Raw genomic sequence first — 18,193 nt, 5'->3', positions numbered from 1 at the left:
TCGAGTATTAACTTCTAACGATACACAAGAAAAGCAATTTATGAATCATTACACTGCAAAAAAGTGGATAGGAAAGAAATTTTAGGTTTATTAAAATACTTAAGCATTGAATTCTTAATTTTGGATGTCGTCTGTCCTATGACACACCAAGCTGTGCAGACAAATTGAATACCGTGGTATGAAAATTTGTCTGTACCGCTTGGTTTGTTATAGGACCGACTACATCCCAAAATAAGAATTCAATGATTATATTTTCATACTGATGTCTTTTGTATGAAATATTGTGTATCGCTGCTATAAAGCCATTATTTACGACACTAGTCAGGGATATGAAACATACATGGAACAGCCATATTAACATGTTATTTAGTTAGCTTTCGGGACAAAAATTATAGTGCCAAAAACTTTGTGGAGAAAATTATTTTTTATTAAGGAGCAAATATAGACATATAAACAAAAAAGTTTTATGATTGATCATTATGTTACTGATGACAAAGTTAGAACAATGAATTTTTAATTGAAAAGATACACTGAAAAGCTCTTTTCTCAGTTATCACTCATTGATCAATCAGTGGTCATATGACATTACCCAATGTTAAACTCTGGTCATTTTAAAGTATTGCACACATATAAACAAACTTTATATACATTATTACCAGGAATGGAACTTGTATCACAGTCACTTTATCGATGAAATGATGTCATAATGGTAAACAGCTTCAAAATAGGAAAACTTTGTAAAATACAATACACGCTATCTTAAATGCTTTAGTTCAAGTAGAGTAAGCTATTGAAGAGATTTGATTAATAAGTATAAACTAAGAAATGAAAAAAAATTTGTTTCCACAACAGACACTTCCTTTTGAAGTGGACACAGTGACCTTTCTTGAACATTCTTCCAGGAACTGGTCTCGTCTTATTAAGCAAGCAACAGGATCTCAGACAGAGATGCTGCCTTCACGGAAATTGGTTTTTCCAATGAGGGTGTTTATAAGGACGCTATTTCCACTTCTACTCATTTTAATGGCCTCCTTCAGGACTTCACGAATCCTGTCTTCATTTGTTCGGTCTAGTCTTAGCCCTTTGCCACCATATCCAATGGCCACTGTCTCATAATCAGAAAACTAGAAAAAATAGATACAAAGAATGTCTTGTTAAGATCAAAACTGTTTAGACTTACACTTATAATAATACATTACTTTGAGGCAAAGTTAGATACTGCGAAAGTCAAGGCAATAACTCTACAATTACAGTAGTTTACAGGCATAAAGCTACACTCTCGGGGAGTTTAGGGTAAAATTGCGAATAAATAAATAAAAAAAATATAAAAAAATTAATAAATATACAACATATGGTATACTAACAGCCAATTTACAAGCAACACTGCTTCCAAACATGGGGGCTTGTTCTCTCTCAATCTGTGTCCACCCAGCATCATTCCCTACGAGAGCTATCACAGGTATCTAAAAATACAGGTGTTTATGTTAACTCATATGCAATAGATAGGTTGTGGCATTTATAAGCACTTAATAAACAAATAATTCAGTCTTCCTTATGGGAATTTAAATAAAACATTGCAAATGCTAAAAACATAAACTCAAGGTAAAAAAATGCATTGTCAACAACCATTCTCTTTACCTTGTGTCGAGTAAATGTATCAAACTCTGCAACACTATAACCAAGGGAACCGTCACCATAGATGATCCACACATCACTGTCGGGACGACATAACTTGGCCCCCAAGGCAAAGCCTCCACCCACCCCCAGGGTGCCAAAGGCTCCAGGATCCAGCCAGTGTAGTGGGGCTCGGGGTCTAGGGAAAGATGGACAGATATTACAAGGTACAAATATGTTTATGAGACTTTTACTATAGGATGATTAGATATTACAATATATATGCATGTTTCTTAGACTCTATATGGTACTAACACAGGGAGAATGAGATCTACAGTTGAGAATTCTATAAAGAACTTTCTATTGATGCAGACTTTGTAAAAATTAAAAATTATTGAAGTGAACTGTGATACAAAATAACCATGTGATCATCCAATGAATTCAATGTAGCAATAGGAAAGTAAGTTTATCACATTATTTCAATCCTCAGTTCACGAAACAATCTAATGAAAGAATGACATGTATAAAACAAATACATTTATATCACAGCGATACTTTAAATCAGTTCTGATAGTGCAGGTCCTATCATGAATGAACAGGATGAACTGACCGGAGAATGTAAGCGGCAGTCGCCACGAAGTCTCCGCCATCAGCAACCATAACTGTGTCATCTGACATCACTTCCTCTGCAATGTGTAAAACCTTCAGAGGATTCAAATGCTGGTCCGTTTTCTCCTCTGCTTTCAACCTTAAATAAAAAATAAACAGATAAACAAATGATAAAAAAACCATTTTTACATGTTAAGTGTTGAATAAATTACAAAGTCCAGTGTTGTTTCTTGTAAATCAACAATGTTGAGTAAGGTACAGTAAGCTATTAAATTCACAAATACAGCAAAGTTTGTAAGGGCCTAAGCATAATTGTCTTTAACAATTATTTCTAAGTTTTACCATTACACAAACCTTGAGTACTAATCTCTATTTCATTTTTATGTAATTATCAAAAATATTTTGTATTTCAAACTTTACTTGTTGACCTTTTTTTTGGTCCTTTTTTGAACTTTGACCCTACCTATTGATTAAACCCCATACTTTGATCCTTCCTACTGAATAAGTTCTGTGTTTTAACCTTACAAATTAGCATCTGAATTAATTTGATCTTACTGTTGACATCTGTCCAATCATTGACTAAATTCATTGACCTTTGTTTTTACCTTAGGCCAAACTCATTGATATTTGTTTGACCTAAGACCTAACTTACTGACTTTTTTAAAGGTTGAATTTACCTATTGACTTTGTTTTACCTTTGATCTAAATCATTGTTTTTCAATTGACCCTTGACCTTTCTTATTGACTCGTTTGTCCTTTGACCTTACATGTTGGCCTTCTCCTTAGTCTGATCTTTGTCCTTGAGTGCCTGGATCCAGTCCGGGTCACATTTGTAGCCCTTCAGTCCCTGGGATATCTGTACAATGAAGCTGGCAACATCTCCCTCCACGGCTATAGTGGGCTTCCAGAACATGTCCGAATTCTGAAATAGTCAATATTCTTCATCAGTGAAAGGATATCCACAGTTGACCAGCTACAGATACATGTAAATACATGCACCAGTAGTAAACCAGGAGTTGACCAGCTACAGGTTCTGGCATAAACAATCTGATTAGAATACAGATCTCTACATAAGCGCACAGCGCAGAGAGATGTGTGCTTATGTAGAGATCTGTATTTTAATCAGATTGTGGCATAAACTAAAGGTAACACTTTAATAACATACGTACATAATCTAGGTAAATATATACCTTCTTATAACTAAGATTATTAATTTGATTTTATGCACATGCAAATTGAAAAATTCCACATTTCACTTGCAACACTTTTTGACTTTGCCAGTACTTGCTTTGTAAAGCTGCTCCTTGCTTCGGTTAACAGTGATGATTTTTGATCGCCTGTTGAGGACTCTCCCATAACCAAGCCTAAAGTCAGCCACAGCACCTGTACAGAACAAGGCATTGCAGTTACCCTGTCAACCAAGCTGTATGTGGGTTTACTGTGTACCAAGTACTAGCCCCTATCATTGGGGGATTTATTGATGGTTTAGTACATCTTAACATAACTTTTACATACCTGCCATGATGACTACATCAGCCTCTTTCAGTGCCTCCCCCCTCTTCTGTCGGGCCTGTATCGGGCTATACCTTCCCAGCAGACCTCTGGCCATCCCTCCCAGGAAACATGGAATCCCCATATCCTGATGAAAAATTTGATGTAAAAATGCACAAGAGTACACAATGATTGCTTTGTTTGAATGATAAATTGATCACTCAATTGAATGTCTATACATATACATGTATTTTCTTCAAGAAATTTCATTTCACTAAATATCATATGGCTTGCTATTTTAGTGAAATTAAAACTTAACAATTGATAACTAATTATGTAAAAATGTAATCTAAATAGACAGCAATCAAGAAAATTTAGACCTTGATGAAATAAATGTATGAAATTAAACTCTTTTACTGTATTCTACAGAACAAGAAGAAGTTAATTGAGAATTTAAGAGTTGTGACCCCCCCCCCCCCACTACCATCCCCCCCCCCCCCCCTCCCAAGTATAGCTGGAACATGTACCTACCTCCAGTGCCTTTCTGAGCTGTTCTACAGGGACAGGGGGAAGGGTGGCCTGACTTCCAACCAGAACCACGGGTTTCTTGGCCTTGGTGATGAGTTCTATACTCTTCTGAACTACAAAAACAACATATCATTTGATATTAGTAATATCTTGGAGAAAAAAAGTGAAACATGCAAGAAAAAAATTATTATATATTTCTTCTCAGACACCCTAGTACACATTTTGTACCTGCGAGTATATGTATCAAACACAATCCAAATCAAAAAGGGAAAATCAAAATTCCTTTTTTTTGACCCCGTTTTTCATATCTGCATCCATATACACCCCTTTTTGCCAAAAATAAGCCTTTACAAGTCAAAGTTATGGAATTTTCCTGAACCATTGACATTTAAATGCATTACACAGGCATTTAAAATGAGTAACGTTCCTCTTATTCTTATAAAAACTTATGAAGCATCAGAGGAACGTTCCTCTTTACCTAAACTAAAATCTCTACACTTCATCTGAGGAACGTTCCTCTTTTCACTTCAACAGAAATCTTCACAAAGAATATGAGGAACGTTCCTCTTTTCACTTCAACAGAAATCTTGACAAGTCATCTGAGGAACGTTCCTCTTTTCATTACAACTGAAATCTTGACAAGTCATCTGAGGAACGTTCCTCTTTTCACTTCAACAGAAATCTTGACAAGTCATCTGAGGAACGTTCCTCTTTTCACTACAACTGAAATCTTCACGAGGAATCTTGAGGAACGTTCCTCTTTTCTCTTTAACTGAAACCTTTACATGGTACTTGAAGAATGTTCCAATTGAAAGTAAAAACAGCAATAAGCAAAATACCGGTAATCTTAAATTAAATAAGCATTTAAACATGTTATACTTTAAGTAAATATTAAGGATGTTAACAAGTACTCGAGTACTTGACTATCGCTCAGTCCTGATGATGATCAGCTAAAATTTTCTAAGTTGATTACTCGATATAAAGTAAAAAAGAGTTTGAATTTTTAATATTTTATATCGCGGCATTTTTGGGTTACAATTCAAAATAACAGCTTAGACATACATAGGCATGTAATTAAGAATACCAATTTATTAATATTTCTTTTTATATTAAATATCAAGTTTAGTTTGTAATTGGATTAGATGTTTATATAATTAAAAATTTAACTATATTAATAATTGTCTCAGTGCATATGATTTTATAATTACTAAAAACATAAAGCTCGCATCCATCAAATTCAGGATGGAGTTCCCAAGTAGAGCTGCATTTTCCAGAAAGCACTTTCACTTAATTCGGTCTTCGATACATGGTTGACATGAATCAAGGTTTATCTTCTGTTCTGTTTATCTTCTGTTCATACTGTGTGACTGGCTGGATGGCTTTTGAACTTTTCTGTGGCCTCATTGATTTCCTCCCAGGGGGGATGTCCAGATCTTCTATAGAATCTATGTAAAATAGATATTTGCATTAAAACTCATCATCGCTAAATAACTTCCTGTTATTTCATTTCATAATGAAGATCTGGTGGTAATGCTTATTTTTGTTGATAACACACAAATTCTCAAACATACATTTAGGTATTGACATTCTTTAAGAAGAAATACCCAGTATATTAAAGGTCACATAAGTTTTTCACTGCTTAACTTGAAAGAGAGAGAGAAATTAGAGAGAGAGAGAGAGATATTTGTACAACAAATATTTCTCTTCAGATATAAATACCTATATACCTAAATACGTTTAAACATTTACAGAATCCAAGCAGGATACTTAAGCATGAATTTGATTTGAATCTACCAAACATCAATATACTCTTGAATTTCTGCTCTAATCTTAAAACACATTGGTATTATTGCATTATTTTTTTTGGATGGCGACAGATCTTAACACTTCACATCAAATCCCAAAGCTATTGTTATCGGGGCCGGTCATTCTTGTGAGTATGAGAATGGTTCACAGCTCTAAATTATTGGTTTTAAGCCAGACAGCTGAGCAGATGGAATTTGCATCACTTAAATAAAGCAGGAATTATTAACCACGTCAAACAAGAAAGCTGTATAATTCAGATTCTGTTCATCCTATCAATTTAATGTTGCAGCAAGGGAATACTAGATTCAGTAAATAAGCTTGATGAGCTTAATCAAACTTATTTTTGTTTGAAATTTAGAAGCATAAATTATTCAGAAAATTTGCTCATCATAAATTCTGACTTGTTATACTAAGGACTTGATGTTTGTTTCATCAAAATTCTCTTCAATTTTTTACATGCTCCCAAAAAAATGGGGGGGGGGGGACTCCATGTTTATTCACTTTTTGATATGTAAATTTAAGAAAATTGTTTTTTGTGAGAAAAAGTTAAGGGGGGGGGGGGGGTCCCCCCCCCCCACTCTTTACATCCTGATGCTACGTGCCTGCTTAAAAGGGTTGATTTAAAAATAGGGTGTTTTTTTTAAAAAGAAAACGCTGCAAATAAATGCATATTGACTGATAGAAGAAGTGAGGATAAAAGGCAAAAACTTCTGAATGAAACAGCATTCTCATGGATGATTTAGCATCAATATTCCCAAATCACTTAATTTGCGGTAACTCCTACCCCCTACCCCCTTCCCCGACAAAAAAAAATAAGATGAAGAAAACACCTAACATTTCTTCCCTAAAAGAAAAGCTAATTTTGTGGAGGGATAGGACAAATCATCCAGTCATTCTTTAATTGAGTATTTATGTAGTATTTATTCCTTTTTAAGATATCAGTAATTCTCAGGCATGAATAACTTAATTATCATCAGTGCACTAGCTATAGCTTTATACCCGCTACCCATCTGCGCGTGCAACCAGATAATCTAAAACAATTGTAAAAATTAAAAGTCTACACCAAAGAAATTAATTGAAGAAATATATGTATAATTTGATAGTTCTAATGTTTTCAGTTTAGAAGTAAAGTGGATATATTACAAGGAGAGGACATACATAGGCTAGCTATGCCTGTTGTCCAATCCTATTGAATTTTTTCAATAAAACATGTTTAAATAAATTAGAAGTAAAGTGAAAAAGTCTTAATGATACCCGTTATCTAGTATTTTTGTTCAACTTAAATGTGCATATAATTCATTTCAATATAATATAAACAGTCACCATGTTAAGTTTGTTCCTAAAACATCAATTTACCTGTCTTAAAGTTAAAATTCATAATAAGTAATGAACTTTAAGGAAAAAGTTCTTTCCTAAGATATAACTTTAAGTCTTAATTAATTTTGCTTTGTGAAATGGGCCCCTGTGCACTCATTAGATTAATCCTTTCACATTTGTACAGGTTACAATTGTGTGATAATTCATTTCGGCAGATTAATCATATATTTAATATTTAACTTTTTCTTAAATAGAGCATGTTCCTATTCCATATGACCTAATATCTGTTTATGATTTTCCTATTTACAAAGTCTGATTTGAAAGATTTAAAACTCACATCATGTAAATGGAGTTTATAGTGTTACTGAATTCATTTGTCCCAAGAGGGCCATTTTCCTAGCAATGGTGTTGATAAGCATTTGTAGGGGAAATTGATAACCTGTAAAATGAGAAGTGGCTAGCCGATTACTCTGTTTCAAAAGAGCCTTGTGGGAGTATTAGTCCCAGAAGGACAGCTATAGTGTGAGATTAATTTTAAATTAAGAATAACAAACCTTAATCTTCAAGCATCTTTCATCTCGATCAAGCTCTGTCCAAATTAATGCTACCCATCCACCAGACCAGCAAACAATTCAAATGCAGTGATTTCAAACCAAAATCCACAAGGCAAAATATTTTGTCACTGCCAATCATCATCACCTATAACATTACATTGTATTATGATTATATTTTAATTTTGCACATCATTTTCAAAATTTGATGATTACAATAATTTTTTTAAATATCAGATAATCAAGAATTTTGTATCAATTTAATCTAAATGCTTTAGATTTGCAATTACCTTGATTGTAGTAAATAAGCAGAAGAGCAAAAGAAACTCAGTTAAGTATTTTAAACGTTTGGATATAATAAAAGTATTTATTACCTTGATGCAAGCATCCTGCGAAGTTTGCAACTGCAATTTCCAAACAATATTTCTGTTCACCTTCATAAAGTACACATGCAGCGTTGATCTTAAATTAAATTTGCGACCACATTTTGCATCTGTTCCTAAAGCAGTGATCTGCTGTTGAAAGCTCTCAAATTTCACACAGTTACTATTATTAGCACACCCCGAACATCTTATCAGGATCCAGTTAGTGATTGACATCTGATAGAGGACCTTAGCATGTGCATGAATGGCCGGCGGTGACATTAGCAAACCAAATGTAGCAGAGGAATATGGGCTTTAGGTCATGACATTTCTATTGACCATGCATGCTGAGAAGTTATTTACAGAATATACTGGAGTATTTTGATATTAGATATTTTCTAGTTGATAAACATGAGGTACTTCAAGAAAGCCAAAAAGTGAGTTGGTTTTTTTTTACCTAAAATATCCTACTAATACCAGAGGTAGATTTGTAGATTTATCTAAACTACGAGTACACTATTGAATTATAGCTTGTGTATGTTGTGATTTTATTAGGAAGGGGGTGGGGGTAATTGTTAGCTAGTGTAAGATATAATTTACATATATATTAATATAATGATTGCATTTCATATGAGAACTGTAATTCAAATTTTACATCCTTTTACTAATGTTTGTTACTATCATCCAGCTCAAAGAATTTGACAAATGCAAATTTCTGGTAACCTGATTGTTTTCTCAAAGCTTAGGTCCTGTCACACCAGATTGCATTCCCCCAGAGTTTCACGATACTGTTATATTTCTGGAATTGCTGTGGGTTCGCTGGGAAATTCAAAAACATTGTACAGTTGTATTTTAAATTTTTACAAGATGAAAATGTGACAGTTGACCAAGGGATTTCTACTCAGCTCCTGTGGCGTGTAACTGCATTCCTACAAACTTTGACTAACAAATGACTGCGCTCCAACTGAGTGCTCATAATGTGCTTAGAGTTGTGACCTCGAGTTTACGGTGTGTGTGTGTGTGTGTGTGCACCCTTTTTCATCAGTCCTTATATTACTTAACCAACATCATATTGTTGTTTCAGCGGCTTGACACAAAGTTTTTGATTTTATATTTAAAATTGTTAAATTATGGGCTGCAAACCCGCTATCATCAGGAGTAATTTTGCACACTTGTTAAACAAGTTATTTAATAAGTGACATAATTAGCATGTCTTCTAAATTTCAATTGTGCTTATTAGCTACATGTGCAGGTTGACAATGGTTTTTGAGGGGTGTCAATTTCAACTGTTATCCTCCCAAACAGGCACTATTTATTTTGTTATACTGAATGTCTTAATTTTAAAGAAAACATCACTGCTTTTAGATAGTAATAACGTGAATTCTACGGCGAACCGTACGCGCATGATTTTCGCGCATGTAACATTTTTAGCTCACCTGAACCGAAGGTTCAAGTGAGCTTTTCTGATCACCCGTTGTCCGTCGTCCGTCCGTCCGTCCGTCTGTCTGTCTGTCCGTCCGTCTGTAAACTTTTCACATTTTCAACTTCTTCTCAAAAACCACTGGGCCAAATTTAACCAAATTTGGTACAAAGCATCCTTATGGAAAGGGGATTATAAATTGTTAAAATAAAGGGCACAGCCCTTTTCAAAAGGGAGATAATTGCAAAACAGTAAGTATAGGGTGCATGTCTTTAAAAATCTTCTTCTCAAGAACCACTGCACCAGAAATGCCAATATTTACACAAAAGCTTGTATATATAGTGAAGATTCTAAATTGTAAAAATCGTGACCCTCAGACCAAAACTGGGGCCCCAGGCGGGGTTCAAAGTTTAACATAGAAATACATAGGAAAATGTTTTAAAAATCTTCTTCTCAAGAACCACTGCACCAGAAATGCCAATATTTACACAAAAGCTTGTATATATAGTGAAGATTCTAAATTGTAAAAATCGTGACCCTCGGACCAAAACTGGGGCCCCAAGCGGGGTTCAAAGTTTAACATAGAAATACATAGGAAAATGTTTATAAAATCTTCTTCTCAAGAACCACCGCACCAGAAATGCCAATATTTACACAAAAGCTTGTATATATAGTGAAGATTCTAAATTGTAAAAATCGTGACCCTCGGACCAAAACTGGGGCCCCAGGCCGGGTTCAAAGTTTAACATAGAAATACATAAGAAAATGTTTTAAAAATCTTCTTCTCAAGAACCACTGCACCAGAAATGCCAATATTTACACAAAAGCTTGTATATATAGTGAAGATTCTAAATTGTAAAAATCGTGACCCTCGGACCAAAACTGGGGCCCCAGGCGGGGTTCAAAGTTAAACATAGAAATACATAGGAAAATGTTTTAAAAATCTTCTTCTCAAGAACCACTGCACCAGAAATGCCAATATTTACACAAAAGCTTGTATATATAGTGAAGATTCTAAATTGTAAAAATCGTGACCCTCGGACCAAAACTGGGGCCCCAGGCGGGGTTCAAAGATTAACATAGAAATACATAGGAAAATGTTTTAAAAATCTTCTTCTCAAGAACCACTGCACCAGAAATGCCAATATTTACACAAAAGCTTGTATATATAGTGAAGATTCTAAATTGTAAAAATCATGACCCTCAGACCAAAACTGGGGCCCCAGGCCGGGTTCAAAGTTTAACATAGAACTACATATGGAAAATGTTTAAAAAAATCTTCTTCTCAAGAACCACTGCACCAGAAATGCCAATATTTGCACAAAAGCTTGTATATATAGTGAAGATTCTAAATTGTAAAAATCGTGACCCTTGGACCAAAACTGGGGCCCCAAGCGGGGTTCAAAGTTTAACATAGAAATACATAGGAAAATGTTTTAAAAATCTTCTTCTCAAGAACCACTGCACCAGAAATGCCAATATTTACACAAAAGCTTGTATATATAGTGAAGATTCTAAATTGTAAAAATCGTGACCCTCGGACCAAAACTGGGGCCCCAAGCGGGGTTCAAAGTTTAACATAGAAATACATAGGAAAATGTTTATAAAAAATTCTTCTCAAGAACCACTGCACCAGAAATGCCAATATTTACACAAAAGCTTGTATATATAGTGAAAATTCTAAATTGTAAAAATCGTGACCTTCGGACCAAAACTGGGGCCCCAGGCGGGGTTCAAAGTTTAACATAGAAATACATAGGAAAATGTTTTAAAAACTTTCTTCTCAAGAACCACTTTACCAAAAATGCCAATACATACACAAAAGGTTGTATATATAGTGAAGATTGTAAAAATCGTGACCCCCGAACAAAAAGTGGGGCCCCAGTAGGGGTTTAGATTTTAACATATATAGGAAAATGTTTTAAAATCTTCTACTCAAGAACTATAGTGCAACTGTTTGGGATATTATTATGCATACATGTACATCCTTAAATAATGTAGATTCAAAAAATTCTAACTCCCGGACAATTGATGGGCACCAAGAGGGGTTCAAATTTTAAACATTTTAAAAAACATAAAGGTAAAGTTTAAAAATTTTCTTCTCAAGAACTACAATGTTTTACTTTGTGGAATTTCTATGCATGCATCCTTCGCTTATGTAGATTCCTAATTGGTAAAATCGTGACCCCCGGACCAATACTGGGGCCCCAAGATGGGGTCAAAGTTTATTATAGAAATATAAAGGTAACATGTTAAAAAATCTTCTTCTCGAGAACTACAATGCTTCAATTTGTGAGATTACTATCATGCATACAACCTTGGATAATGAAGGTTCGACAGTTTTAAAATAGTGACCCCTGGACTAATACTAGGGACCCAAGATGGGTTAAAAGTTAAATGTAGAAGTACCGGTATATATGGAAAATGTTTAAAAATCTTCTTTTCGAAAACTACAATGCATCAATTTGTCAGATAACTACGTAAGCACCCTCAAATAGTGTAGATTCGAAACTATAAAAGCCGTGACCTCAATCTAATACTGGGGCCCCAAGAGGTGTTCAAAGTTTAGCATAGAAATATAGAGGGAAAATGTTGAAAAATCTTTTTCTAGGGAACTATAATGCTTCAGCTTGTGAGATAACTATGCAAGCATCCTTAAATAGTGTAGATTCCAAATAATTAAAACTTTAGCACTGGACTAATACTGTGGCCCCAAGAGGGGTTCAAAGTTTAACATAGAAAGATATATTGAAAATGTTTTTAAAAAGTTTTTCTCGAGAACTATAATGCTACAGTTTGTGAGATTACAATGCAAGGATCCTCAAATTGTGTAAACTCTAATGTAGTGGAACCAAGAGTTATCTTTCTTGATGTTCTGTACAGTCTGAGAGTTATTCCTCTTGAAGTGGAACTCTTCTACGTTCAGTTTTTCAGGTTGTGTACGTGCGGTCCCACCGCAGTGCTACACATTTTCATTCCTATGTTACTATTTATGTTGTTCAAGCCAACCATAAACCTTGGACCATAACTGGGTCCCCAGAAAGGGGTTCAATGTTTAAAATAGAAAAAGCATATGCTATGAAATGTAATGTTATAAGGAACTGCTGTTCAGGTGAGCGATGTGGCCCATGGGCCTCTTGTTAATGTTACCCGTTGCTAAGTGCGTTGCTAACACTGAGGGTAATAGAACGGATTATGAACTGCGTCCAATCAGATTTCAGTATTTAACATGAAAGTATAACAATCAATTTGCATCATGATAGATATTAAAAATAAAATCAGGATTTTCCAGTAAAATGTTGACAATCGCACATCAATTATTTACAATTAATTTAAGCAAAACATTTTTAAGTCCAATTGCACAGAAGACGAACAGACGGATATTCGGACTGACGGACGGACAAGGTGATTCTTATATACCCCCCAAACTTTGTTTGCAGGGGGTATAGAAACAATAAACTTAAGGTCAGTCGCAGGTTGACAATTTTGCGCCCTCTGCACAGGGTATTGCACAATACTTAAAGGAAATAGTTTTAATGTCGTAAAACACAAATGCAGAGTAAAATGTTCTAATAAAGATTTCTGTTGAAGTGAAAAGAGGAACGTTCCTCAGATTCTTTGTGAAGATTTCTGTTGAAGTGAAAAGAGGAACGTTCCTCAGATTCTTTGTGAAGATTTCTGTTGAAGTGAAAAGAGGAACGTTCCTCAGATTCTTTGTGAAGACTTCTGTTGAAGTGAAAAGAGGAACGTTCCCCAGATTCTTTGTGAAGATTTCTGTTGAAGTGAAAAGAGGAACGTTCCTCATATTCTTTGTGAAGATTTCTGTTGAAGTGAAAAGAGGAACGTTCCTCTGATGCTTCATAAGTTTTTATAAGAATAAGAGGAACGTTACTCATTTTAAATGTCTGTGTAATGCATTTAAATGTCAATGACTCAGGAAAATTCCATCAACTTTGACTTGTAAAGGCTTATTTTTGGCAAAAAGGGGTGTATATGGATGCAGATATGAAAAACAGGGTCAAAAAAAAGGAATTTTGATTTTCCCTTTTTGATTTGGATTGTGTTTTCAGTAAATAGTCTGTTTACTCAGTATCCATCAACAAGAAAAGGGAAATTCAAGTTCCCCAAAATACATTTACTGAAATTGCATGTCATTAACAAGGAACAAAAATAGCAAAATGATAGTGATTAAAATTGATATACAGTATAGAAGGTTATTAACTTAGGGACTTGGGTATTTGTTAGGCTGGATGTTAGGCTGTCTGACCTTGAGAAGGTGTGGCTTTCTGTTGATTGACAGGTATTGGGGACATGTCTCGTGTCTCAAAAGCTCCAGCAAACAGATTGTTGAGATGGTTCATCAAATACCTGAAAAAGCAAAATGTACCAATCAACTATGTGGGCTTCCTATAAAGTATAAAATGTCTTGATAATCAGCTCCATTCGTAAAATAACATATTTCATAGGTAAAATACCTGGCATTACATAGCAGTAATTCTTACATGCTTAAGTAATTTAATTACCAGTTAATTATTCGTTGAACAAAATTAACTGGACCCTTTTCTTTCATTCCGATTTCTCTCCTGACAAGTTCATAGGGATACAAAGTGTCAATGGGAAACTCAACGAATACTGGCCCTGTGAACAGCAATTCAAAGTCAGTAACATAGAGCAATTTGAAATATTTAGATTGGTGAAAATGCACAACTCTATGTAGCTCTAAGTCTATATGAAGGCAGCAATACATATGAGGAACAGTGTGTAAAATAGGTAATGATTCATTAGTTTGACATAGTTTGACGAGGAATGCTTGTAAAATGTCAGCTGAATCAGTCAGACTTGATTTTACCTTGAGCTTGTAAAAGGCAAGCTTAGTCAACCTGGCCTAGTTTTACCTGAAGTGCCTGTTAAAGGTCAGTTAAGTCGACCTGACCTAGTTTTACCTGGAGTGCCTGACTGTGCCTCATGAAGAGCCTTCTTTAGTGTGGGCACGATGTCACGTATCTTGGTAACAGAGGCACAGTATTTACAGAGAGGTTTGAACAGGGACATCTGGTCAATGTCCTGCAGAGCTCCTCTACCCTGAAAAGATTCAAGATGTGTGTACATATAGGCTTCGGAAAATTAAAGACATCCAATCATGTTTACAAAAAGGTCTGGAAAGATTCAAGTCTAAATCAAAGCCGGTTTGAAAAAGATGGGGGGAAGTCTACACTTTATCATGAACAACAATTAAATATGATAATTTCAGAAGTTGCAAGAATCATTTATGGAACATAATCGACCAATTTGAAAGGAATCACGTGACAACAAGGACATTTACTGTCTACTGATATCACAGACCACAGTTTTCATGGATCACTAAGTCATTAATAAGCATTGATATTTGTAGAATTCTACACTAGTACTTGGTGGTTCCAACACACCTTGAGTAAAGTGGCGGCAGCACCACCTATCAGAAGAACAGGGGACTCTGCCATCTGGGCATTCTTCACCGCCGTCACTGTGTTGGTCAAACCTGTACAAATAAAGGACATCTCATTTACTCTTCCAAAACGAGTAAGCCGAAAGTAAGAAACTCCAATATGTACAGTCATGGCCTATAAAGCAAACTACTATTAAACTCTTCCCTTTTGATTTATGCAAAGTAATTTTGTTTTCCCTTGGACTGAAATGTCACACTTTCATTGGTTTAAACATAGCACGTGATTGCCTCATATATCTCTATATTTGTTCGGTGAGAAATAATATTAGGCAATATGGACGTCATTGGCCGACGCTTCGTTTACTCATTTCGACATTTCATAGTATCTAATACATAAACCGCATGCCGTAAGTTCTTAAAGTATTTGAAATTCTTTAAAATTAGAGTAGTTGCCCTTAGAATATTGACGTCACATTGTTTTGTCTGGAGCAGAACAAAATGGCAGCGTCGAAATTTGCTCAAATCTCTGCAGAGGAAAGGGAGAAAACATTTGAATTTGAATAGCAACAAAACATTGTACCGGTAAGTAAACATGGGTAAAGCAAAGATTTTTAAAGAGTTTTTGAAAGGTGAGATTGAAAATTTTGAAGAGTTCTATGAGTTAAATTGGACGAGATGTTAGGCATCTTGTACATAGCTTTGCGTAGATCATCGCTATTTGTGAATAAATATGTCGCTTGATAGTCCTCAGGAAAACAAAACACTTATTAGGTTAGTTACTGACTCACTACGGAAATATATTGGGTTGATCAATCTCATAGACGGCTCGGCTTCGCCTCGCCATCTATGAGATTGATCAACACAATATATTTCCGTAGTGAGTCAGTAACTAACCTAATAAGTAATAATATACTAGCATACATATTAGTGTAAGCAACACTGTCAGTTAAAGTAAAAGGATTAAAACTTAACTGTAAAATTTGCAACTTTGTTTGGATACTAGTATTTAATTAATGATGCTAAATTTAAAGGGGCATGGTCACAATTTTGGTCAAACTTCACTTTTCTAATTTTTTTGTTTACAATGCTCTTGTAATGCATTTCTAACAATCAACAAAAATTTGAGAGTCAGTCATAGATTTATAAGCAAGGTACAGAGCTCATAATTCTTGTAACATGTAAGCAAGGCTTGTGCAATGTTATTGTTTACATTGATTTAATATACTGGTAAAAGTTATTTTCAAGCTGATTATTCTATCTGCTAATTCTTTTTTAACATTAATAAAACAGTTCATTATATTTGACAAATTCACTTTTGGTCTTAACTGGAAATTATATTCAATATTTCAAAATGTAAAGAAAGACCCATTTTTAACCATACCCCCTGAATCTCTAGTCGGTGCTCTACCAACTGAGCTATCTGAAGCCAGAATTTGAATCGCTCAGATCGTCACATTCCTCCCCCCTTAAATGATCTTTGTCCCCGAAGATCACCCCAGACTCTTCCCCTGGCAGGAGTTAAACTGTCAGTTCTAATGGTTGGCACAGCACCAAATGTAATGGGCTGGGAGAAATGAAGACGGACCAGACCAGAATTCAAACCTGAACTATGTGGCACAGGTATTTGAACAGATTTGACCATCACATAACAATGATTTGTGAGCTCTGTATCTTGCTTACCGGTATATTTCGACGATTGATTCTCAATTTTTGGTTGACTACATGTTGAAGACATCAAAAAACGGGAAATTTTTTTTTAGTAATGTCATGACTATGCCCCTTAAACATGTTATCAATTTGTCCATCATTAGGTACACTTTCTATTTTATCACATCTAATTTTAGTTCTTGTATCCATCTTTAGTTCTTTACCTGGTCCAGCGGTCACAGCTGCTACACCGATGGTTCCTGACATCCTGGCCACAGCATCTGCAGCAAACACTGTGGTGACCTGTATTTTAATATTACATTGAAACAACAAATGATGAAATAAAAGTTGAGTCATTTATTTGACATACTTATTTTTTTTTTTTTCCAAATATAAACTTGAAATTTGTTGCACGCACATAATCACCTGAAACATATTTGCTACAGTAATACAGACAGTTAGTGAAGTTGACTGACAGCTTCTCTTAATTCTAACAAAGTATTGATTAATAAGCTACATAAGCAAATAGAGTATTTGATATCATGAGTTAATTAAAATTTTCTTGGCAAAGAAATGAGAAGTTATTATATGTGATCCAACAATGCTTTTATTATGGTACTGCTAATCTTCCCAAGTCAAGGGCTTCTGATCCGCTGTGCTACTCACAAACCCTTTTCTGAGTAGCGAAACAGATCAGAAACCCTTGACTTGGGAGGACAGGTTTGTGAGTAGGGAAGCGGATCCAAAACCCTTGACTTAGGAAGATGAATACTGCTGCGACAATCTCTACATGTCTGAAACTATCTCACCTCATGTCGAGTGTCAACAACTCTGATTCCAAGTTTCTCACAGGCCACCAGAATGGGGGATATATGCCCTCCAACTAAGGTAAACACATACTTAATTCCATGGGCCTAAAAAACAAGTCTATCTTCCTTACTACTGAATTATACAGAAAAAAGTACACGTAAATATATTATATATGAGTCCAGGGACCAAAATATCATGAATCACAATTAATCTTCAAACATACCTTCAAGACATCTGCCACTATGTCACCGCCATTTCTTTTTGTCTTGCTATCAACCTGTAATTTTCAAAATTTCTTGAATTTTCACTGAAATACAGTGTATAAAGTTTAAGATAATCTCAGTAAGATTTGTCGAGACTTGAAAAATTTTGACCAGCGTCTCTTTTAAAGAGATGTCAGTCAAAAGTTTTTGGTCTCAATGAATCTCCCTGAGATTTCATTTAGGGTAGTTTTACTTAAAGTGCATTTTTTTGTTTGACCACATCTTTTAAGGTATAGGTACGCTTGGGTTAACACCTATGTGCACCAGTGTAAACATTTTGTACGGTATATCAAGTGCATTTAATCTACCTTTACTGGAACTCTGTGAAATCTCGTCAAGCTTAAATGGGT

The 18,193-nt window shown here is 34.9% G+C and overlaps 1 protein-coding gene and 1 long non-coding RNA gene across 2 annotated transcripts; both read right to left on the bottom strand.

The window, feature by feature from the left end:
- Positions 1-404: 404 nt before the first annotated feature.
- LOC128170140 (2-hydroxyacyl-CoA lyase 2-like) lies at positions 405-17,857 on the bottom strand (the record flags this gene model as incomplete). Its single annotated transcript, XM_052836092.1, has 15 exons — positions 405-1,124; positions 1,365-1,463; positions 1,639-1,813; positions 2,225-2,362; positions 2,991-3,145; positions 3,512-3,606; positions 3,739-3,862; positions 4,246-4,355; positions 13,966-14,066; positions 14,222-14,336; positions 14,642-14,780; positions 15,125-15,216; positions 16,995-17,073; positions 17,580-17,684; positions 17,804-17,857. Coding segments are annotated over 15 exons (1,767 nt in total), but the record flags the coding sequence as incomplete, so codon positions are not given.
- Positions 4,580-9,532, bottom strand: LOC128170139 (uncharacterized). The gene is made up of 3 exons (XR_008241687.1): positions 8,291-9,532; positions 7,920-8,064; positions 4,580-5,687 (listed from the first exon to the last, which is right to left on the bottom strand). It is a non-coding gene; the product is annotated as an uncharacterized LOC128170139 (long non-coding RNA).
- Positions 17,858-18,193: the final 336 nt, after the last annotated feature.

Source organism: Crassostrea angulata, unplaced genomic scaffold (genome assembly GCF_025612915.1).
Source record: "Crassostrea angulata isolate pt1a10 unplaced genomic scaffold, ASM2561291v2 HiC_scaffold_337, whole genome shotgun sequence".
In the NCBI taxonomy this organism is placed as follows: Eukaryota; Metazoa; Mollusca; class Bivalvia; order Ostreida; family Ostreidae; genus Magallana; species Magallana angulata.
Note: the sequence above shows the minus strand (reverse complement) of the source record. Positions and strands in the feature narration are given on the sequence as shown.